This window comes from Hyperoodon ampullatus, assembly GCF_949752795.1.
Source record: "Hyperoodon ampullatus genome assembly, chromosome: 16".
In the NCBI taxonomy this organism is placed as follows: Eukaryota; Metazoa; Chordata; class Mammalia; order Artiodactyla; family Ziphiidae; genus Hyperoodon; species Hyperoodon ampullatus.
The window spans coordinates 77,960,282-77,985,490 of NC_136929.1; the positions used below are offsets into that span (position 1 = coordinate 77,960,282).

Consider the following 25,209-nt stretch of genomic DNA (forward strand, 5'->3'; position numbering starts at 1 on the left):
AGGTGATTAATAAGGTTGTTAACTTTTGCCAGAAGTGAGTACATGCTTCTGCTGGCAAAGAGAAGCCCAGTGGGATGATTCTTGGTATGTAGTTGTGGCATAAAGTCACATATCAAGATTTTGTTTGGTGGAAAGAAGAATTATGGCAAATGCTGGCTATTTAAGATTCTTACTACATGTCAAAAGATTACAGATGGATATTCGTTGGCAGAGGTGAAAAAGATTCATGTGTGCTGTTGGGTATGGGGATTCAGGAACACTAAATTCTTGAGTATTTGGCAAGAACATTTTAAACACTTGAGGAAGAGCTAACTGAAGTTTTAAGAGCACTCACAGCAGGTGTTATGCATAACATAACATGTACTCGCGTCCACTGGTCAGATACCTAACATGACAAGCTGCTTCAGTATAGCTCAGAAGCTTACTTCTTCCCAGTCCTGTTTCTAGGTTTCTTTTTATCCCTGTCTATATTGTTTATCTCTACCCTTTCTTCTTTCCTGTTAGTTCTCCAAGTAACTTTTTCTGGTTCTTCCTATTACTCATCTCTTCCATTATCCATAAAATTTTGGATTTCTTTTTAAAAAATATTTATTTATTTTGGCCATGCTGCGCAGCTTGTGGGATCTTCGTTCCCTGACCAGGGATCCAGCCGGTGCCCCCTGCAATGGAAGCATGCAGTCCTAACCACTGGACCCCCAGGGAATTCCCCAAATTTTGTATTTCTTAAAGCATCTGATTGCTTTCTATTTTGCTCTTAAATTTTTTGCACTTGTTTTTTTAACTTAGCACTTCAGTAAAGTTCTATGTACCTTCTCTTGGCTGCCCCCAGAGGTCACGGCACCGCAGACAGCTGCCCGATTTCTGCATCAGACTTCTTTTTTTTTTTTTTTTTAAGTAAATTTATTTATTTATGGCTGCGTTGGGTCTTCGTTGCTGCACGTGGGCTTTCCCTAGTTGTGATGAGTGGGGGCCGCTCTTCGTTGTGGTGTGTGGGCTTCTCATTGCGGTGGCTTCTCTTGTTGCAGAGCACAGGCTCTAGGCACCTGGGCTTCGGTAGTTGTGGCACATGGGCTCAGTAGTTGTGGCTTGCGGGCTCTAGAGTGCAGGCTCAGTAGTTGTTGCATTGGCAGGCGGATTCTTAACCACTGTGCCACCAGGGAAGTCCCTAAAGTATTCTTTATACTAGAGCCAGTATTTCTTTAAAAGGTGAAAATTTGATCATCATTCATCTCTAAATCTTTTTGGTAGATTCTCATTTCCTTTTGGGTAAAATCCAGGTTAGTTTTTTTTGTTGTGTTTTGTTTTGTTTTTTTAACTGTTCAGTAAATGTTTATTGAGCAATTGAGCAATTACGGTCAAGTCACTGAATAACTGCGTTGATGCCAAATAAGTTAAAACAAGCTCAGCAAACGCTAGAAACTAGTCAGACATTTCTGGTTTCATTTGGACCGTAAACCTAGCGTTTCTATAAACTGTAAAACACTCTTTTTCTAATAAAATTGAAGTCATTCATATCATATACTAATATGTTTAAACTAGTTATGTTTATACTAGGTCTCTTGCAGAAATTTGAAAATTGTTATTTAAGATAAAGTTTTAGAATCATAGGCTGCTTAGACCTGGAAGAGAGAGCTTCAAGTTTATCCAGCCTTAGATTTTATGATTCAAAAATTTGGCCAGGGACTTCCCTGGTGGTCCAGTGGTTAAGACTCTGCTCTTCCACTACAGGGGGCCCGGTTCAGTACCTGATCGGGGAACTAAGACCCCTCACGTCGCCCCTCATGACCAAAAAAAAAAAAAAAAAAAAAAAAATCGGCTACACACCAAAATCAACCGGGAAATTAAAAAAATTTTAATTTCCCAGGCCTCATGGTTGCTCTAGCACTTCTGTCCAGTATGAATTGTTCTCAGCTCTTAGCCTGCCATGCACTTTGCCACTTTATTTTCCCGCTATCTATGGTCATGCCATAGTTAGGAACTAACGTTGATTAGATGTGTAAACATTTGTGCTGAAAGATATTTGTTGCTGCTACTAACAGGCAGTAGTATAACAGTCATTACTTGAACCCATATTGAATGTTGGTTGTAGAAGACACCATGTGAGGTACTGAGGATGTGGTGATGACAAAGCACAACATTTCTTTAGGCCTCGTAGAGCTCTCGTGAGCGCTTAGAAAACTTTGCCTCACCCCTAAGGGAGTTTTGACTTTCGAAGCAGAGTAACTTTGTAGTTATTTCCTATGAGCTTTCATTTTATTGCTTTTTGTGTGCTTATTTATAACCCATGTTAACAGTTTTTGGTTTATAATATTAGAAAAGCACATTGCTTAGTGTATCTTGGTCCTTGCTTCTGGGTTTACTTCTCCTGATGTACATCCTATATTTCAGCAAAAGTCTGCAGGTGATAAATTCGTTTCAGTGTTAATTTGTTTAAAAATTAAAAAAAAAAAATTTACAGTCTTCTCTTTTGTTCTACAATTTTGTATTTTATCCAGCGCCTCTAAGGGTGTGTTCAGGTTGGGGAGCGACTTGAAGTAATCTTAGTTCTTTGGCTCTGCAGAGACACAGGGCTCTCCAGTTGACCTATCTTGGAAATGGAAAGCTCAGACAGCACAGAAAACTGTCCTTTTCCCTGGCCCCGCCTTCTGCTTTCTTATAGGAGTCTTTGTTTCTTCTGTATTTTAAGTTTCTTCTGTATCCTTTAATAAAAAAAAATCATGCATATGTCAGTAGATGTGTATGTGTGTATATTTATTTATAACCAAGAAGATCCTTTTTATCTTTTTTGCTCCTTGCTATTTTGCTTTCTGTATAAGTGTGTACATATAGATCTGCTTCATATTTTAAATGGCTGAATGATACTCTGTTAAATGGCTATAATTAGTTTTGCTCATCCTCTTTTTTTTTTTTTTGTGGTACGCGGGCCTCTCACTGTTGTGGCCTCTCCCGTTGCAGAGCACAGGCTCCGGACGCGCAGGCTCAGCGGCTATGGCTCATGGGCCCAGCCGCTCCGCGGCATGTGGGATCCTCCCGGACCGGGGCACGAACCCGCGTCCCCTGCATCGGCAGGCGGACTCCCAACCACGGCGCCACCAGGGAAGCCCCACTATCTGTTTTTTTTTTTTTTTTTTTTTTGCGGTACGCGAGCTTCTCACTGCTGTGGCCTCTCCCGTTGCGGAGCACAGGCTCCGGACGCGCAGGCTCAACAGCCATGGCTCACGGGCCCAGCCGCTCCGCGGCATGTGGGATCTTCCCAGACCGGGGCACGAACCCGCGTCCCCTGCATCGGCAGGCGTACTCTCAACCACTGCGCCACCAGGGAAGCCCCCCACTATCTGTTTTTGATCATCAGTATAGGAGGCAGTTCCTGAATTTTCATTATGGTTGTTTTTGTATTACCTTTGTTACTGTAATGATATAACTCAATAGAACTGCCATTCATTTTGCTATTACTCTGTCCTCCTCTATCGGTGGATTTTATGTATCTTTTTGTACTGATAAATAATAGAAGTATAGTTTCTTTAAATATCTTTTTTTAAAAATTTATTTATTTATTATTTTTGGCCGTGTTGGGTCTTCGTTGCTGCGCGCGGGCTTTCTCTAGTTGCTGCTAGCGGGGGCTACTCTTCGTTGCGGTGCACGAGCTTCTCACTGCAGTTGCTTCCCTTGTTGCCGAGCATGGGCTCTAGGCATGCAGGCTTCAGTAGTTGTGGCTTGTGGGCTCTAGAGCGCAGGCTCAGTAGTTGTGGCGTACAGGCTTAGTTGCTCCGCGGCATGTGGGATCTCCCCGGACCAGGGCTCAAGCCCGTGTCCCCTGCATTGGCAGGCAGATTCTTAACCATTGAGCCACCAGAGAAGTCCTCATGATCTTATACTTTAAACCCTCTCTTGAATGGTGTAAAATTCATGCTTCTTTCTCCCCTTTCTTAAGTACTTGATAGTATGTTTCTGTGGGAAAGTCTGAGATAAACCTGGATTTTTTTCCCTTCTTGTGACTTGATCCTTTTAACAGGCTTCCATATGAATTCTTTTAAGGTTCAGTAACTTATCCAGGATATGTTTTCCGCCCAAATATTTTGTTATGAGAAATTTTAAACATAAAAATGTTGAAAGAGGGGAAATCCCTGGTGGTCCAGTTTTTAGGACTCTGCGCTTCCATTGCAGAGGGCATGTGTTCGATCCCTGGTTGGGGAACTAAGATCCCACAAGCCGCATGGTGTGGCCAAAAAAAAAAAAAAAGTTCAAAGAATTTTAAGGTATGTAATACTTAGATTTTGTTACTAACATTTTACTATACTTGTTTTATTACATCTTTCCATCTGTCCAGTCTTATATCAGATGTATCTTACTGTACACCATCATACTTTTCTTGGGACCAGATACGCCCTTTCAATCTATAGATTCAGTTCTTATATTTCGAGGAAGGAGCTGTGTTAGATCAGAGAGCATATGTTTAGTCTTTATGACTTGAAGGATATTACATTGAGAGAACACTTTCCTACAGTCTAGCAAATCAGACTTAAAATTTGTCCATATTCCCCTCTATTCCCTTTTCACTGTACCCGTATTTATGATCTATTGAAATTATAGACAGTTTTATGTCTGTTAGGTACGCAGTTTTAAATGTTATTTGGTCTAGTAGTGAGTAGTGCTGCAGCTGATATTTTATGTCTGTGGATGTCTTTGGATTTTTTTTTTTTTTTTGGCCGCGTGCGACTTGCACGATCTTAGTTCCCTGGCAGGGTTGAACCTGGGCCCCTGCAGTGAAAGCACCAAGTCCTAACCACTGGACTGCCAGGGAATTCCTGGATTATTTTTATAAGAAAAATTCCTGTGAGTGTGATTTACTGTGTTAAAGGATAAAAAGCACCTCAGGTTACATGTTTTTTGGGTAATATTTTCCTCCAGAAGAATATTATCATGGCAGTATACAAATACATAAGCTTTAGTGAAATTTCAGGAACTCTGTATATTAGCAACTTAAAGGAAATAATTTGGAAGATGTAAAATGGTAGTTTTGTTTTAAGTTGATAGTGCTCCTCATGACTGTTAGATAATGTGCTTATCTGATAATTTGATTGTCAGATCCTCTGAGCTAATTATTATACCCATGTTACTGGTGAGAAAGCACGATCTGAGACGTTAAAGCACCTGTCTTAACTGGCCCAGCTTAAAAGGAGAAGATCCAGGTGTCAGAAAACATTCATGTTCTTTTCCTATTCCTTTTCATGGAGGAAAATATAATTTTACATTTATTACTATATGTGCCCCTGATTTAAGAACAGCTAACCTACAAAATCAATAATAAAACTGTTAGAGGATGCACTGTATTGACTTTCTTGGGTAATTAATGATAGTAAGATACTTCCCATGCTTTGGCTTATTGAAGCATTTCCCCTTAGGAATATAAATAGATAGTATATTTTTGGTCTTTACAAGTCTCGCCAACTATAGAAATTATACGGTAGTTATGCGGTCTCAATGTTGGTTGCAGAATGGAGTCATCTAGGGAGCTTCAAAAAAAATACTCATATCTGGTTCACATCCCAAGAGATTTTGATTTAATTGGTCTATGGTTAAAAGGTACTTAAGTAATTCTAATGAGCAGTCAGTGTTGACAGCTAATGGTAAAAATGTTTGAACTTAATTGTAGTCATGTTTGGGTTTTAAGATAGCTAAATGGGGCTTCCCTGGTGGCGCAGTGGTTGAGAGTCTGCCTGCCGATGCAGGGGACACAGGTTCGTGCCCCGGTCCGGGAAGATCCCACATGCCGCGGAGCGGCTAGGCCCGTGAGCCATGGCCGCTGAGCCTGCGCGTCCAGAGCCTGTGCTCCGCAATGGGAGAGGCCACAACAGTGAGAGGCCCGTGTACCGCAAAAAAAAAAAAAAAAAAAAGATAGCTAAATGTTTTCTCAACTGGCATGTTATCAGAATCACCTGGTTCCTATCCCATATACCAAGCAGACTTTCCTGAGCAGAGTCCGAAAATCTTAAAAAAAAATTTTTTTTTTAAGTTTCTCAGTTGAGGCTGAACAGCCAGGTTTGCAATGCTGGCATTTTGGAAAGAGCTTTGCAATAAGGGTAGATTTGGCTATACATCCCAGTTGAACCATGTAGTGGCTGAATGGCTAGAGCACATTTATAATCTGTCTGGATCTTTTTTCTTCGACATAATTAATACATAATTCAATCTGTAGGGAGGATAATACCTTGTTATAATTATGATGCCTGCGTTGTTATGGTTAAGATGTTTAGAGTTATTGGCACATGAAATATTAACTTTAACTGTTAAGTATTATGTTAAATGAATTCTGAATATAGCAATTTATTAAACATTCAATTAAGATAATATATGTTCATTTTAGAAATTTCAGGTAACATGATTATAGAAAAAGAAAATAAAAACAACCAATACTTGTGTTATTCAGGGTATTCATATATCTGTATATGTGTATGTATATATTTTATGCATGCGTGCACATGTAATTTGGTAAGATAGTACAAAGAGTTTTAATACTTGGGAAGTTTATCCACTGCTTCTCAGATGTGCAAAACAAATGTATCTTTCATTATCTTATTCTGCAGTGGAACCCCTGTTCTTGATGATGTGACACGGGTTGGTGACAGTGGGAATGCTCGTCCTGTTTAAAGTGGTCTTGTTCACATCAGTGTTCAGCCCTTTTCCCCTTTCAGGAACTATCTCCTCATTGCCCTCCTTCATACGATACAGACTTGATGCAGGAGGAAACCTGCTGATTGTGTTGGGAGGGATGTTTTTGAGTTTTATGCCATGTCCTATCTCATTATCTGTACTGTTTGGTCTGGTTCTTACGTGCCCTCTGCTGATGGTTCTCAAGGCATCTTTTTGGGCTTTGAGCTTGCTGCTGAAAAAAATTCTAATTTGTTTAAAACTATGTAAATGAAAATGTAACTACCATTCTGTTTTTAATATGTTCCAGGCCCTGTGTTAAAACAGTTACTACCCATTTTAATTTCTTAATGTAAGGATGGATTTATTATTTTCTTCATACACATAAAGAAATGGGCCCAGAAGTGATATTAATTTATTACACAGCTTATAATCTTTCACTGTAAAATGATGTGATAGACAAAAAGAGAAGCTAGGTGCATGAGTATGAATAAGTTACTACATATATTGCCAGTCATAGAGAATCTACATGCTTATGAATATAAAAATACAGAAGGGGAAGCTAAAAATATTAATCTGTAATCAATATCTTGTAGATTTAATGAGGCGTCAAGAGGAACTCAGACGCTTAGAAGAACTCAGAAACCAAGAGCTGCAAAAACGGAAGCAAATACAACTGAGGTAAAGAACATCATTATAACATATACGTGAATATATGTAGGTTTCATTATGTATGTTATGAATAAAACTCCCAATGCCTGTTATCAACAAGTTATATAACTTGGAAAATACAGGGAAGAAAACCAGAATTGTCCATTTCTGACCAGATTTAGGGAATTACTCCAGAAGATAACATAAATCTTTGAGATAACATAAATCTTTGTTATTCTATGTTTTTTATAGCTGATTATGGACACTTTACAGACAGTGTGAACTTACATAAAGGGCTTAGGCATTATTTCGTATAATTTATTGTAAGACTGCACCAGGATTTACGGGGCCATTTTTCCAGAGATGGATACATTTGCATTGATCTGAGTTTTTTTCCATGGGTATACTACTACTCTGAGTGCCATTAAGCATTTTTGTACTTGTGATAATTTGTTTAAAAATGATATCTGGAATCCATGGTAAAAAGGGTATGGGCATTAAAGATCTCAGTACATAATAGAGAACTGTGATGGGCAACTTAAAATCTTTTAGGTTAAGTAAGGAAGTTTAAGGGAGTAGTTGATCCAAGATACAGAAACAAAAATTAACAGCTTTTCTTGTAACTGCAATATTCAGTTGTAAAATATGAGATAAGTATTACTCTTACAAGTTTCAAAAGTCATAATTAGGGGCTTCCCTGGTGGCGCAGTGGTTGAGAGTCCGCCTGCCGATGCAGGGGACACGGGTTCGTGCCCCGGTCCGGGAAGATCCCACATGCCGTGGAGAGGCTGGGCCCACGAGCCATGGCCACTGAGCCTGTACGTCTGGAGCCTGTGCTCCGCAACGGGAGAGGCCACAACAGTGAGAGGCCCGCGTACCGCAAAAAAAAAAAAAAAAAAAAAAAGTCATAATTAGGAATTGTTATAAACAAAGCTATGATAGATTAAAGCAAACTTAAACTTTTGTTTTGGAAGTGCTGTAAAAGTAGTAAGTGCTTGGGCTTCCCTGGTGGCGCAGTGGTTGAGAGTCCGCCTGCTGATGCAGGGGATGCGGGTTCGTGCCCTGGTCAGGGAAGATCCCACATGCCGCGGAGCGGCGAGGCCCGTGAGCCATGGCCGCTGAGCCTGCGCGTCCGGAGCCTGTGCTCCGCAATGGGAGAGGCCACAACAGTGAGAGGCCCGCGTACCGCAAAAAGAAAAAAAAAAAAAAAAAAGTAATAAGTGTTTGTGACAGGAAGTTAGGTGCTCATGGGAAATAAAGAAAGTAAAAAACTGTTAATGAGTTTGAAGTGTCTTCACGGTCAGGAGATAGGTACTAGACTGTATATTTTAGTGTGTTTTTTCCAACTTTATACCTGATTATACCAGCGTTTGTGTATTTCTGTCTTGGTACTACTCTGATTTTACTCTAACCTATTTATTCTCAATTTATGGTACTTGGCGGGCAGCGTCAGCATTCTAACCTAGGAGATTGTTAGGAAGTCTCAAGCCTTCCCTCTGAACTACTGAATCATAAGCTGATTCACCTGTGCTTTGGTAAATCCTCCAGGTGACTCTGGTGCATCCTAAAGTTTGAGAACCACTGGTGTAAATAACTCCCGCCATGAACTTCTTACACGAGGGACCTTTTTCAGTTTCTTTCTTGTTGCTTCTTTCCACTTCATGTAAATGTGTTAAAGTCTCTTCTACTTGTACAAAGAAAAGGAAACCTCCTCTCCCCTAACATAAACCTACCTGAATCCAGCTTTCTTCTCTTACATTTATCCTTGACAAGTAGGCTTTTAAGATTAGTGCCCTATACTAGTGTGCTAAAATAATAAGTAATTAAACAATGTGGGGTGCAAACTACTATGTATGGAATGGATAAACAACAAGGTCCTACTGTATAGCACAGGGAGCTATATTCAATATCCTGTAATAAGCCATAATGGAAAAGAATATGAAAAAGAATATATATGTATAACTGAATCACTTTGCTGTACACCTGAAACTAACATTGTAAATCAACTGTACTTCAGTCAACAAAAAGAAAAACAAACCAAGAAAAAAACAATCAATGTGGGAGAACCCAAAGTAGGGTATAAAAATATAACAGATGAACTTAACTATATTATATATAGATGGACAGCACTGTCACACTGGAAGGAGATGGGGAAGAAAGTAAGGAACCTAAATAACTTTGGAAAACCATATCTTGATTGCATACTATAGGCTAGTGGCAAGAACAATATGTAAATTCTGTAATCTAGTTAGTAAGTGTATTTCTCATAGGGATATAGATTTGCAGTTCTGAAACTATGTATATACTTTTTTTCTCTCTTTGATCAAGACTTTATTGAAAATAATGTATATACTTTTTTAAGTGAATGTATTAGTACAGATTAATATGAACCAGGTTTCTCATTGTTGGAGAAAGAAAGAAGGGAGAAAGGCTAAAATTAAAATGACTCCTGTGATGTTCAGTGGGGAATCTAAGTATCAGTATGAACTGAGTGGCATCTAATCTAGACAGATACAGAAATATAGATGTGTATATATACATCGGTTCACATACATATACATATTTCCTAGCCCTGTCCGTCCAGAAGCAGTGATGCCTCAGGAACAATGAGCTCATCTGATGCCCAGATTGTTGTTTCTGAGCACCATTCTCCAATAAAGGGAACCAGGGCTTTTTGGAGAAGTGGTTGATTCCAGGATTGAAAAGTCCAAGATGAGCCTGACAAATCTTGTGTCAGAGAGAAGCAAAGTACTTGAACAAGGCTAGGGCATGTTGAGAGAACACAGGAGCCAAACTGAAGGCGCTCCTAAGGGCCAAAGTTGGAACAGTTTCAACAACAAAATAAAAAATGGGAGTATTAGATTTTACACTGTTGAATAAAGTAAATATCCATGAGTTTGTGCTGATAGAAGTTATTTAATGAGTAAGTAAATAAATGGGGAGAATTGACAACTCTTCCTTAGTTGTTAGAAGTAGAATTCCGAATAATAAATGTGAAATGAGTCTGAGAGAAAAATTACCAGTGGGTGAATACTGCAGTAATACAGGCACATCTTGGAGATACTGTGGGTTTGGTTCCAGACCAGCACAATATATTGCAATAAAGTGAGTTTTTTTGTTTCACAGTGCATATAAAAGCTACCTTTATACTGTACTGTAGTGTTTTAAGTGTGCAATAGCATGATGTCTTAAAAAACAATGTGTGTACCTTAATTAAAAATACTTTCTTGCTAAAAAATGCTAACCATCTGACAATATAGGGTTGGCACAAAACTTCAGTGTGCAAAAGCAATATGCAATTTTTGGGAAGGGCAATAAAATGAGGCACTATAGTTGTTTCATTCAAGATTTCCCAGTAGGTGCTAAGGTTGTTGCACAAAACTTGGGATACAGGATTTGTGGAGTCTCAAATTTGTATGAGGTACAAATGGAAACATAGTAAATTTGAAGTGGAGAAGGCCAGCAGATACCACCATTACCAAGTGTTTAGGTTCGTATCACCCTTAATAAGACACGGACACCAGGAACCCCTTGATATGATGCACCCAGAAGCATACATTGTCATTTCTGTGGTTTTCTTGCCAAAGCTTCATAACCTTATGCTAGTTGTGAGAAAACTTAAGACAAACCTAAATTGAAGGACACTGTACAAAATAATCAGTTCTCTTTAAAAGTGTCAAGGTCATGAAAGACCAAGAAACACTGAAGTGTTACAGACTCGAGGAGACTAAAGAGAAATAATAACTAAATGCGATGTGAGATTCTGGATAGGGTCCTGGAACAGAAGAAGGACATAGTGGGGAAACTGGTGAAATTTGAGTAAGACCTAGAGTTGAACTGTAGCAGTATACCATTGTGAATTCCTGGTTTTCATAATTGTACTACGGTTATGGAAGATGTTAATATTAGGGGATGCTGCATGAGGGAGATATAGGAACTCTGTACTATTTTTGCAACTTTTCTGTAAGTTTAAAATTAGTTGGAAATAAAAAAATGAAAAAGAGGACTCTAGGTACTGGGGATACAGTGGAAAACAAAAGACACAAGCTCTGCTGGTGTGGCACTTAGGTAATCTGGGAGGGAGGCAGACATTAGTTGGAAACGTGATCAGATTATTAAAAAGAAAGTGAAGCGCACAAAATAGAACGCAGTACTTACTGGAATTTTTAATAGGTTACTTGTTTCATAATTGAAATATTGGTTGCTTGGTGCTTCCCTGGTGGTGCAGTGGTTGAGAGTCTGCCTGCTGATGCAGGGGACGCGGGTTCATGCCCTGGTCCGGGAAGATCCCACATGCTGCGGAGCGGCTGGGCCCGTGAAACAGGGCTGCTGAGCCTGCGCGTCCGTAGCCTGTGCTCCACAATGGGAGAGGCCACAACAGTGAGAGGCCGGCATACCCCCCCCCACTATATATATATATATATATATATATATATATATATATATATATATATATATATCTTGCCCTTGCAGCACAAAGCAAATAAAAATGTAGCAGTTTGCAGAGGTTGGTCTGACTCAGGAGGCTACCACGTGAGACAGCCAGGGAGTCTGGACACGGCCTTTCTGTTTACCTTAGTTGGAAGACTGAAAAAACTGCTTAAGAAAATATATTTGAAAGAAATTAAATAATTTGGAGTATACAAAATTTTCTGGTTTTCATTTCAGTGCTACAAATAAGTTTTCGTGGGTCACTTCTTCAGGGGCTGTGACAGTGCAGGCGGACAGGGCTTAGGTGGGCTGGTTCAGGCTGTAACTGGCCCACTTGGCGTTTGTTCACTTCTTTCCTTCCTCCCTCCTACTCACTCATCTACCCATCCATCCATTCTTTCCCTTTTTATGTCGTTTGACAAAGTATAAAGATCATCAGATGGACTGAGGCCTTTGGTGGGTGTGGAGGCCATAGTGCTGGACTGGAACAAAGAGCAGGACATTTTTATATCAGTCGTATCATAGCTTAGTGCCTAGAGCCTCTCAGGTTTCAAAGTCCTATTAAAATATGAGACAATTAGTGGGCTTCCAATTAAAATAAATTGTAAAATTGAGGTTTTATCAGTTTCCAATTAAGTATAACATGAAGGGTGTTAAAATTCGCCATGCTTCTTTACTTACTAGTTTCATTTGTGAATATAACCTGGGAAATTATCCTTGATCCAAAGAGACATTAAATATAAATATAATTGTTAAAGCATCTTGTGGAAGGAAAAAAATTAAAAGCAAACATGTACAGTAGCAAATGTTCCTATATGTTGTCTGTAAATTTATATTATGGAATGTCAGTGTGGTGTAATCACAAAATAAAGTAGAAACTCTGGAATTTATAGACAGTGGAGTGGAAGAAAAAAATAACAAATGTTTAAAGTGATTTTATACCTTTTTACCATATTTTTTCTCCAGATATAAATGTAGTCTCACATTTTATCAGAAAAAAATTGCTCTAACAACGGGGAGAAGTACATTATAAATTTTGTTTAAAATATCTTTTAAATTAAAAATGTTATGGCAATACATGTTTAAAAAAACTCACATGATACGTATGTGTACAAAAGAAAAAGGGGAAATGCTCTTGTCTCCCCAGATTATCCCCAGTGTGATAGAAGCTCTCATACTCTCTTCTCTGCTCGTACAAATGGTTTTTAGATGCAGCAATAGGAATACTATTGTTTTGCTTGCCTATTTTCTGACACTGTACCTTAGACATTGTTTCATGTCAGTAAATGCAAATCTGCCTCTTTGTAATGGTTGTATTGTGTTCCTTGTCCGTCATTGGTAATTGAATGTCTTCAACCTTTTCCCTTTAATTAATGTACAGTCTTGTATCTGTGTGTATACATTCTTGCACACATGTATAGATATTTCTGTTTAGTTTACTGGAAATGGATTTGCACACATAAAATTGTTTGCTACACGTTGGTCCTCAACAAAGTCATTTTTGCAATCTTGAAGACCAAAAAGCTTTGAGTATCATTTAGTGGCAAGATCCGACATGAGCCTGTTTGATGCAAAACCTGACCCGTTTTACGTTGTGGTCATGCCAAACCTTTGTTATATTCGTAGAATGTGAATGTTCATCTTACTACAGAAGTATTAATGGTGTTGATTATTGGGTACTGCTGGGATATCATAATAGATCCTACTGGGGATATCATAATAGTATATTAACCCTTTTTTTTTTTTTTTTTTATATTAACCCTTTTTAAAGTCGGAAAAACACATGTGGCCTTAGAGTTTTTGAATAAGGGAGTTTTTGCTGTCACTATGTACATTTTCAGCAGTGTATGAACATGAAAGTATTTTCTTAGCCATAAAATTTATGAGTGTGTTAATGTACTAGAAATGGATTAACCGGTTTATTGGAATATTCTGTTTCCTTGAATAGAGTTGTATACTGGGGACTTAGATATCTCAAAATAGTCTAGATTTTACTTGAAATACCTTAGGAACATTGTCTTGTTACTTGCACATGGTCTGATTTGAAGTCCTAACAGCCTGTTTTCTTGCTGGCTGTGGGTGAAAATGCCATTTCTTTTAGTTCAGGTATTGTGTTTGGTGTACAAAACAACAACAACGAAGTATCTATACTTGGTGTAAAAGGGTGCTTATAAGAGTAGCCTGGAAAATGAGACCTGCTGAGGGGGCATCAGCATTATATAGTCTTCGCTATTTAAATTACTATTTTGCTTTTGAGTGGAGAGCATATATATTTGAGTTTGCATTGATTTAAATGTCAGTATAATGTCAGACTATTACTTTAATATTATTTTGTAGGTTTTCCCTCTTAATCATATTGTAACTAATTATGATTTAATAGTAATCCTGCACATACATACCTTTTTTGTTTTGTAGTTGTTGTTCCATGCTTGATATCTCTGAGGCAGAGGTTGGCATACTTTTTCTGGGAAAGGGCTACATGGTAAATATTTTAGGCTTTTCATGTCATGTGGTCTGTGTCTCAACTGTTCAGCACTGCTCTAGCCCAAAGGTAGCCACAGACAGTGAGGGAATGATTGTCCCGTAAAACTTAATTTGCGAAAACAGGTGGTATGCAGACACCTGCTCCAGGTGCATACTTTCCTCAGTGCATTAATGAAATGGGGGAGAGAACGTTAAGGCTTCCTTTTGCACATAGTAGGATTTTTGTCTAGGCAGTGTGGTCCTTTGCAGTGGCTTGTATTGGAATAGGTTCTGAGTGTCTTTAAGAACTAACTCTGCTGTGCCAGTGGTGAATCCCAGGCTTTCTCTTTGTACAGTAATAGAGTACTGGTTTGAGCTTTTGGTTTCTGGAGTTTTTGACTGTAAGCACATAATTATCCTAGTTATATGCTGTTACTTTACTTTTTTTTTTTTTTTTTTTGCGGTACGTGGGCCTCTCACTGTTGTGGCCTCTCCCATTGCGAAGCACAGGCTCCGGACGCGCAGGCTCAGCGGCCATGGCTCACGGGCCTAGCCGCTCCGCAGCATGTGGGATCTTCCCGGACCGGGGCACGAACCCGTGTCCCCTGCATTGGCAGGCGGACTCTCAACCACTGCGCCACCAGGGAAGCCCTACTTTACTTTTTTGATTGACCCTAGATAAATTATTTTATTGGTTTGTTTGATTTATTAATGGTTTAGAGCAAAATAAAAGGAACGTAAATCTGGTAAGCCACTCGTTATCACAGATTTGGCATAATGTATAAATAAATGATATACATAAATGATTTTGTTTTACCTGAAATAAAATACCGTATTACGGCTTATATGTCAACCACCCTGAGTTTTTATTTAAAAATCTCTCAGGCATGAAGAAGAGCACCGTCGTCGTGAAGAGGAAATGATCCGACACAGAGAACAGGAGGAGCTGAGGCGACAGCAGGAGGGCTTTAAGCCAAACTATATGGAAAATGTAAGTAAAATGCTGGTTAACTAAAGTGATTTTACATTGTCAGGTGGATGATACATGTTTAGAATTCTTTAGATTCTGCTTTATATAGTAATATATTTTCTAATCTTTCTGGATTTGTCGTGTTTATGTTAAACTAACGAATTTCTTAACCTCTTACAGGTAGTAAATTAAAATTAGTTTCTGAAGATAATCATGCTTTATGAAATGAATATTAAATTTTTCTCCATTTTACTTTATCTGTTTTTAATTCCTACTAAATTAGGAATCTTGATAAATTCATCATCTCCACTTGACTGATTTTCACTGTTAATTGATATTAAAAATTCTTTAGTTTGGTAGACATATAGAAAAGTAGAAGTAGTATGTGCTCATCACTCAGCCATAACAGTTATCAATACTTAGCAGATCTTTTTCATCTTTAAGTATACCCACTTTCCCTAATTTTTTTATATGAAATCCCTGACTTCATATGATTTCATTCGTATTTTAGTATGTATCTCTAAAAGATAAGGACTCTCAAAAAATGTCTTTATCATATCTTAAAAATTGCCAGTTATTTAATATTAACTAGTAAAAGCCCCAGTTTGCCCAAGTCTTACTTTTTTTTTTTTTTAAAGTAATTGGTTTCTTCAGGTTGATAAATCCAATCATTTTAGTCTATAGGTTTTCTCTCCCTCATTTTCGTTTTTTCCTTATTTTTTTTTTTTTAAAGAAACAGCTCCTTGTATAGAGTATCTCACGTCCTGGATTTTGTTGACTGTATCCTTGCAGTGATGTTCAACAAGTTTGTTTATGCCCGAATTTCTTGTAAACTGGAGTTAGTTCCAAAGACGTTATCTGATTCAGGGTTTTGTTTTGGGGAGGCAAAATGGTAGGGCAAAAAAGGATACTTCAAGTAGCTTATAACCCACAGGGTCTTAATAATAATTAACAGAGTCTCATTGTTCACCTTAGATGAATGCCAGCTTAAAAACTCATTCTAAAAAATACTTACCAGTATTTTTTTCCTCTAGCTGTTCAAAAGCCATGATTCTTTAGTAAGTAAGTTTCTGAGGCTAAATGTATTAATTCTAATCATTGGTGTCTTTTTTTCTGACTGTCTCTGTCCCTGTTCTTTTGTCCCTGGAAAATTAAAAAGATACTTAAATTAAAATGAATACAGACAGCAAAATAAATTCTAAGTAGAATAGCAACAAGAACTTTTTATCTTGCCTTCCATCAAGTAAATATCCTTTGAATGAAAATTATATGGCATTTAAATTCAGTTAGAAAATTTTTTTATTATTTATAAGTCACACTAAAAGTTTAAATTAATAGATTTTAAAATCCCATTAGAAAATTAGCTGAGTACATTTTTTAAGCATTGTGAATTTTCTTTTTGAATAATTTCTAGCAGTATTGCAATTCTCTTTTCCTCTTGGATACATAGCACTTGCATAGTGACATATTTAAACAGTGGTCTTCTCCTTTTTCATAGTTACATTTGAACATAAATCTGTTGGGTTTATCAATGTGAGGATATTTTATGATGTTATAAAAGAATGTGGAATTAAAAAAAAATTTCAGGCGCATATATTTTGAAAACTAGTAACTAGCGTTTTTATTTTAAAATACAGTCAAGATGTAAACCACATGTGATATATTTCTTAGAGAAATTTTATTTAATTCCATTGAGGATTGGGAAATTCTTCCCAGTTCTTTTATGTACCTCAACGTATCTTTTTTTAAAGTGCCTGCTTATAGTAAAGTTGGTGGAATTAGCTTTCTTAGTATTTTTCTGGCATAAACTTTATATTCTTGGAGCAAATGTGTAGCTATGTGTAATGATGTAAATCATTTAGGGACCAGAAGGAAATGATTAAATAAAATATATTCTGTTAAATTTAAGTTGGCTACATCATAAGCTTGATTGCAAACTCTTCATTCTTTGAAATTTCACAGTTTTAAAAAAACTTATACCAGTGTTTTTTAATATGTTCAGTGGTATTTAATATAGGTATAATTAATAAAGGACAACAGATAGTTTCGACTTTACTTTTCTATTGAAAAACTATTAGAAATGTTGCTACAGTTTAAAATTGAAATACTGCAAATTCTTAAAAACAGTCGAATGTTTCAAAATCATTTTAGTGGTGGGTAAAATTTTATAGATCGCCAAGGAACTTTAAGAATAAACAAATTAGATACTTAAAAATATGACAGATTTATTGGCATTTCAAAAATAGATTATTTATTGTTTCACAAGTTTATGCTCTTAGAAAACTTAGATGATCAAATAAATATTTTAATATTAAGATAATTTTAAGTAGTTACTTAAAGTATGTGTTGCATATTTGAAGCATCATAAGATTAATTTGGCTGGAGCAGAAGTCTGCAAACTCTAGCCTGGAACCTCCACCCATTTTTATACATTTTTAAAGGGTTGATGGACAAGGAAAAAAAAAAAAAAAAAGACTACTAAACAGAGTATTTTTGACCCACAAAACCTAAAATACTCTTTGGCCCTTTATAGAAAAAGTTTGATGAATCCTGGGCTGGAGTGTTGGTGACTTTTTTTTTTTTTTTTTTTTTTTGCGGTACGCGGGCCTCTCACTGCTGTGGCCTCTCCCGTTGCGGAGCACAGGCTCCGGACGCGCAGGCTCAGCGGCCATGGCTCACGGGCCCAGCCGCTCCGCGGCATATGGGATCCTCCTGGACCGGGGCACGAACCCGTATCCCCTGCATCGGCAGGCGGACTCTCAACCACTGCGCCACCAGGGAGGCCCTTGGTGACTTTTTAAAAAAAATTAATACTCATGTTAGACCACAAAGTTACTATGTTCTTAATTTTCTGGAAAGGAATCATAGTATGTAGTAATGGAATTAAATATCTAGGGGAAAATATAGTCTTTGTTCTATTTTTAGATTTTTTTGAGATTAGAAATTATGAATAGACACAAGTTTTTCATCATTTTGGTATCAGTTTTATTTGGTTCCTAGCTCCATAATGCTTGTTAATATAAACTAATCAAGCACTAAAGAAATATTAACAAAAGCTCTATACTAGTCTTGACTGGTTTGTGTTAATAGAAGAAACATTGAGGCCATTGTTGCACTAGTTATTCTTCATTTACTTTGAAAACTGTCTTTGGGAAAAATTGTTAAACAATTTTAATGTTTGTTTTTGTTTTTAAAAGCTTTGAAATTAGGCCCTCTTATGTGCTTCTCTTTTCTCACTGTTCAGTATAAAGGGAGGAATCAAATGGTAAGTGTTCAGCTTGCCTGGGTAGTAAAAGTCATGTAGGTTTACTTGGTTCATTTTAAGATGCCATCTCACATTTCTTTCTAATATTCCTGTTAGGAATATTCCAGCACAACTAATAGTATGGGCTTTGAAGTATAAAATAAATACTTTGTCTTGAATAATATATATATTTTTTAACGTAACAAAAGACACATCTGGACTTCCCTGGTGGTCCAGTGGTTAAGACTTCTCACTCCCAATGCAAGGGGCACAGGTTTGAACCGTGGTCGGGGAACTAAGACCCCACATGCTGCATAGCGCAGCCCCCGCCCTTCCCAAAAGAAAAGATGCGTCATGTCTGGTCATGGTTTATGGGGGTTTTTTTGTTGTTGTTGTTAGCTTTCAAATTTATCATAATATGATGACATACATGTGAAAAAAAATATATATATATATTTTTGTGTGTGTGTTGTACGCGGGCCTCTCACTGTTGTGGCCTCTCCCGTTGCGGAGCACAGGCTCCGGATGTGCAGGCTCAGCAGCCATGGCTCACGGGCCCAGCCGCTCCGCGGCATGTGGGATCATCGCGGACCGGGGCACGAACCCGTGTCCCCTGCATTGGCAGGCGGACTCTCAACCACTGCGCCACCAGGGAAGCCCCATGTGCATATATTTTTAAGAGTTTCAAGGATATACCAGCTGTTCGTCAGTTAGAAGCTGTCATTTTAATTTCATACCTTATTCCTCCTAAGAAGAAGTCATGCTCTTTGGTAATAGATCTGGTAATTACAGATTAAACATGTTAGTTTTCACTCCTGTAGCATAACACTTTTTTTTTTTTTTTTGCGGTACGCGGGCCTCTCACTGTTGTGGCCTCTCCCGTTGCGGAGCACAGGCTCCGGACGTGCAGGCTCAGCGGCCGTGGCTCACGGGCCCAGCCGCTCCGCGGCATGTGGGATCTTCCTGGACCGGGGCACGAATCCGTGTCCCCTGCATCGGCAGGCGGACTCTCAACCACTGTGCCACCAGGGAAGCCCAGCATAACACATTTTTGACTCCCATAACAATGTATATATTTTTATTCTGTGCCTTAATTACATTTAGGTTTATCTTTACCATAGTGTATTTGAACCATTTTCTAGATAGTATTTTACTAGGTTGAAATTTTCTACTTATGGCAGTTTTACAGCTTTTGAACACATCACAGAGGTTATTCTGTTACAGTAAGAATTTGTGAGACTGTTTATGATTGTTTTGTGACTTTTTAATATTAGGTTGTTTCACTTACTGTAGATTCAGTAGTTTAAACATTTAAGTACTGCCGTGTACTAGTCTTTATTTGTGGATACAGTTTGGTTTGGAGTAAAGGGGAGATTTTAATTAGAATATTTTTAAAATGCAGTTTCCTGGAGTAAACTTTGTTTTCTTGGAAAAATGAGTAAGTCATAAAATATCTAAATGTCATTCTGGCTTTAGTAGTTGTATCATGTAGTTATAAAAAGACTTTCATTGGGAAAATTGGGGCAGTGCTTAGATTGGATGCTACTTTGTTTTAAAACTTAAGAAGTTTCTTTATCTGGCCTGGTAAATATTAATGTTTGATTTTTAGTGAAGAAGAGAATAGCCCTTCATATCTGTTTTAAGATCTATACATGAATTGATATGGAATAACTTTTATTCCTGTTTGAGTAGGTGAGACTGGCCCTCGAGAAATGAACACGTGCATAAAGACCCGAATGTGTATTATATACCAAGGCAGTAATTTGACCCATGTTCCTTAGAGGTATTCCTTTGTAGCTCCTGGGATTATTGAGCAGAGAGGCCACAGCAGATGTAGCCTGGCTAAGAGGGTAACACCTCTTCCACGGTAGTGTTTCATGTTGTGCATCATAAGCACTCAGGGAGCTTTCAAAAAATGTGGGTTCTCAGGTCTCCGTCCTACTTAATTGATTCATTTGTGATCCCAGTAGATTCTGATGGGTTGTCCATTGACAGTTTCGACTAAATACTGTAGTTTTCAATCTTTGCAGCACATCTATGGAACGTAAAAAAGAAAAATGGGGCTTCCATGGTGGCGCAGTGGTTGAGAGTCCGCCTGCCGATGCAGGGGACACGGGTTCGTGCCCTGGTCCGGGAGGATCCCGCATGCCGTGGAGCAGCTGGGCCCGTGAGCCATGGCCACTGAGCCTGCGTGTCCGGAGCCTGTGCTCCGCAGCGGGAGAGGCCACAGCAGTGAGAGGCCCACGTACTGCAAAAAAAAAAAAAAAAAAAGAAAAATGGCTGAGATCTACTCCAGTGGGCCTGGGTTGGAGCCATGGGATCTGCATTTTAAAAAGCTCTTCAGGGGGCTTCCCTGGTGGCGCAGTGGTTGAGAGTCCGCCTGCCGATGCAGGGGACACGGGTTCGTGCCCTGGTCCGGGAAGATCCCACATGCCGCGGAGAGGCTGGGCCTGTGAGCCATGGCCGCTGAGCCTGTGCGTCCGGGGCCTATGCTCCGCAACGGGAGAGGCCACAACAGTGAGAGGCCCACTTACAGCAAAATAAATTAAAAAAAAAAAAAAAAAAAAGAAAAAAAAAAAAAAAAAAGAAAAAAGCTCTTCAGGGCTTCCCTGGTGGCGCAGTGGTTGAGAGTCCGCCTGCCGATGCAGGGGACACAGGTTCGTGCCCCAGTCCGGGAAGATCCCACATGCCGTGGAGGGGCTGGGCCCGTGAGCCATGGCCGCTGAGCCTGCACGTACAGAGCCTGTGAGAGGCCCGCGTGCCGAAAAAAAAAAAAAAAAAAAAAAAAGCTCTTCAGCTTGCTTATTTTCGTTGGCGGAGATCGAAAACCACTGGCCATATGTTGCAGTGAGACATATGTTGACATGAGAATAGTAGTAGCCGTTGAATTTTTTATGGGATCTGGGGAGTTTTAAGGGAGAGCTCAGGGTCATTGGACATGGCAGACACAATTCACACAGTTAACAGTATAAATGGCACAGTATTGTCTGTGAATCGTGCTCTGTGGGATTTTCGTGTGGCAACTTTTAGTTGGGCTTTCATCCTATATATGGAAGGGAGTATTATCTCAAATGATACATTAATTTTTAGTTTTAAAAATATTTCATCTGGACTGGAGGTCTACAGACTAGGGTAAGCCAGGCCAAATCTGAACACTGCCTATTTTTTTCTGAACAGCTTTATTGGAACACAGCTGTATTTATGTTTTGTTTATGGTTGCTTTGCCCCAAAATGGCAGCGTTGACCAGTGGTGACTTAACTCTAAGGCTGTGTCAAGACTGTATGGCCAGCAGAGCCTGGAATACTATCTGGCCCTTTCCCCAAAAAGTTTGCCAACCTCTGATCTCAGGCCAGTCTGAGAGTTGGGGGGGAATCTATAAAAAGTGGCTCATGTTAACCAAACTCATAAAGAGTTTGTGACTTAAAATGTAATTATATTAACTTACATGTTCTTTTCCAGTGTTTTTAGAAGGTTTATTGAGCAGAGTGCCTCATACCCTAGAACCTTGGTTCTTGGTTCTGAAGAATCCAAATTAGTATTCAGAAGGTTCATTAGTAGTCATGGTTATAAATCAGAGCAGAAGTTATGGGAAGAGCTGCCACATTTGGCCTGTTGTTTAATTTTATGCCAGTCCCTTCCTGCTTCTTGAGTGAGTATGGTTTCTCTTATCATCATTCCTTGATTTATTTATAACCTAACCCCTCCCCCCATGTTCGCTGTACAAAACTCAGGACAGAAACTCTAGTCAGTAATGAACTTTCATTAATAGGTGCTGGCAGAGCCAACCGACCCCAGTTGTCACTTACTAATGAGGAGGTACAAATACGTTTTCTGAAATAGTTCGTGAATTTTTGAGAGAAGCTGCCATTTTGTGGTTTTCACATGGCCATCACTTCTCTTTTTCAGTAAATTATTTAGCTTTAACAAGTAATTTGGTTGTATTGAAGTAGAAGATGGCGTTATTTAGGAAGGCTAAATATCTGACACATTTGAACAAAGGACATATTTCACAAGGGGTTTTTATAGCCTCTTCATCATCCTATGGAAATAACTGAAGAATTATTTGCTGTAGTGTTTGGAGTCAGATTTAGGTGTGGGAAGGTTATTACCTATTGCTGGTATAATGACAGCCTGCTTCTGATGGTTTGGACATGATGGTAAAAATCAGAATGGATAATAACAGTTATATTGCAGTGGCCTTGCATACAATGCTCTAGTTGTGCCCAATTTTTGTTATTAATATGTTTTATTTATTTACTAAAATAATTTGGTTTCCTACAATGAGCGAAGAACTTTTCTGAATATTTAAGGATGGTACATAATTGGAACTTAGACTTTTATTGTCAAATGAAAACAAAGATACATATTTATAAGGTTAACATATACTCTAGGAAGTGATCCTTAGGATTTTGATGATTTGGGGCACTTGTGTTGAAGATATAATATCAATTTTAACCAGCTGTTGAAATCTTTGATCACTTCTCAAAAGGATTATTTAATAATATTAATAATATCTAATTATTTGTAAGGAAAACTTTAAAATTTTCTTTTTTAACATCTTTATTGGAATATAATTGCTTTGCAATGGTGTGTTAGTTTCTGCTTTATAACAAAATTAATCAGCTATACATATATCCCCATATCTCCTCCCTCTTGTGTCTTCCTCCCACCCTCCCTATCCCACCCCTCTAGGTGGTCACAAAGCACCGAGCTGATCTCCCTGTGCTATGCGGCTGTTTCCCACTAGCTCTTTCACATTTGGTAGTGCATATATGTCCATGCCATTCTCTCACTTCGTCCCGGCTTACCCTTCCCCCTCCCCGTGTCCTCAAGTCCATTCTGTGCGTCTGCATCTTTATTCCTGTCCTGCCTGTAGGTTCTTCAGAACCATTTTCTTTTTTCTTTTTTAGATTCCATATATATGTGTCAGCATATGGTATTTATTCTTCTCTTTCTGACTTACTTCACTCTGTATGACAGACTCTAGGTCCATCCACCTCACTACAAAGAACTCAATTTTGTTTCTTTTTATGGCTGAGTAATATTCCGTTGTATATATGTGCCACATCTTCTTTACCCATTCATCTGTCGATGGACACTTAGGTTGCTTCCATGTCCTGGCTATTGTAAATAGAGCTGCAGTGAACATTGTGGTACGTGACTCTTTTTGAATTATGTTTTTTCTCAGGGTATATGCCCAGTAGTGGGATGGCTGGGTCGTATGATAGTTCTATTTTTAGTTTTTTAAGGAACCTCCATACTGTTTTCCATAGTGGTTGTATCAATTTACATTCCCACCAACAGTGCAAGAGGGTTCCCTTTTCTCCACACCCTCTCCAGCATTTATCGTCTGTAGATTTTTTGATGATGGCCATTCTGACCCATGTGAGGTGATACCTCATTGTAGTTTTGATTTGCATTTCTCTAATGATTAGTGATGTTGAGCATCCTTTCATGTGTTTGTTGGCAATCTGTGTATCTTCTTTGGAGGGATGTCTATTTAGGTCTTCTGCCCATTTTTGGATTTTTTTTTTTTTTTTTTTTTTTTTTGCGGTACGCGGGCCTCTCACTCTTGTGGCTTCTCCCATTGCAGAGCACAGGCTCTGGACGTGCAGGCTCAGCGGCCATGGCTCACGAGCCCAGCTGCTCCGCGGCATGTGGGATCTTCGCAGACCGGGGCACGAACCTGTGTCCCCTGCATTGGCAGGTGGACTCTCAACCACTGTACCACCAGGGAAGCCCTGTTTTTTTGATACTGAGCTGCATGATGAGCTGCTTGTAAATTTTGGAGATGAATCCTTTGTCAGTTGCTTCGTTTGCAAATATTTTCTCCCATTCTGGGGGTTGTCTTTTTGTGTTGTTTATGTTTTCCTTTGCTGTGCAAAGCTTTTAAGTTTCATTAGGTCCCATTTGTTTATTTATGTTTTTATTTCCATTTCTCTAGGAGGTGGGTCCAAAAAGATCTTGCTGTGATTTATGTCATAGAATGTTCTGCCTGTGTTTTCCTCTAAGAGTTTTATAGTGTCTGGCCTTACATTTAGGTCTTTAATGCATTTTGAGTTTATTTTTGTGTATGGTGTTAGGGAGTGTTCTAATTTCATTCTTGTACATGTAGCTGTCCAGTTTTCCCAGCACCACTTATTGAAGAGACTGTCTTTTCTCCATTGTACATCCTTGCCTCCTTTATCAAAGATAAGGTGACCGGGGCTTCCCTGGTGGCGCAGTGGTTGAGAGTCCGCCTGCCGATGCAGGGGACACGGGTTCGTGCCCCGGTCTGGGAGGATCCCACATGCCGTGGAGCGGCTTGGCCCATGAGCCATGGCCATTGAGCCTGCGTGTCCGGAGCCTGTGCTCCGCAACGGGAGAGGCCACAACAGTGAGAGGCCCACATACCGCAAAAAAAAAAAAAAAAAAAAAAGATAAGGTGACCATATGTGCGTGGGTTTCTCTCTGGTCTTTCTGTTCTGTTCATTTGACCTATATTTCTGTTTTTGTGCCAGTACCATACTGTCTTGATTACTGTAGCTTTGTAGTATTGTCTGAAGTTTGGGAGCCCCATTCCTCCAGCTCCGTTTTTCTTTCACAAGATTGCTTTGGCTATTCGGGGTCTTTTGTGTTTCCATATGAATTGTAAGATTTTTTTTGTTCTAATTCTGTGAAGAATGCCATTGGTAGTTTGATAGGGATTGCATTGAATCCGTAGGTTGCTTTGGGTAATATAGTCATTTTCACAGTGTTGATTCTTCCAATCCAAGAACATGGTATATTTCTCCATCTGTTTATGTCATCTTTTATTTCTTT

The 25,209-nt window shown here is 38.8% G+C and overlaps 1 protein-coding gene across 4 annotated transcripts in view; it reads left to right on the top strand.

Moving 5' to 3' along the window:
- PSPC1 (paraspeckle component 1) overlaps window positions 1-25,209 on the top strand; it is a gene marked incomplete at its 5' end in the record, with an annotated part of 86,627 nt that overhangs the window by 16,919 nt on the left and 44,499 nt on the right. For 3 of the 4 annotated variants that reach the window (XR_013811313.1, XM_079721609.1, XM_079721608.1), the window contains 2 exons: window positions 7,245-7,329; window positions 15,079-15,184. Coding sequence is in view for 3 of the 4 variants with exons in the window: in XM_079721609.1 (XP_079577735.1) it covers window positions 7,245-7,329; window positions 15,079-15,184 (191 nt within the window). Of the gene's footprint in view, window positions 1-7,244; window positions 7,330-15,078; window positions 15,185-20,437; window positions 21,923-25,209 lie in introns of those variants that run through there. The other variant, XM_079721610.1, reaches the window with a different exon arrangement.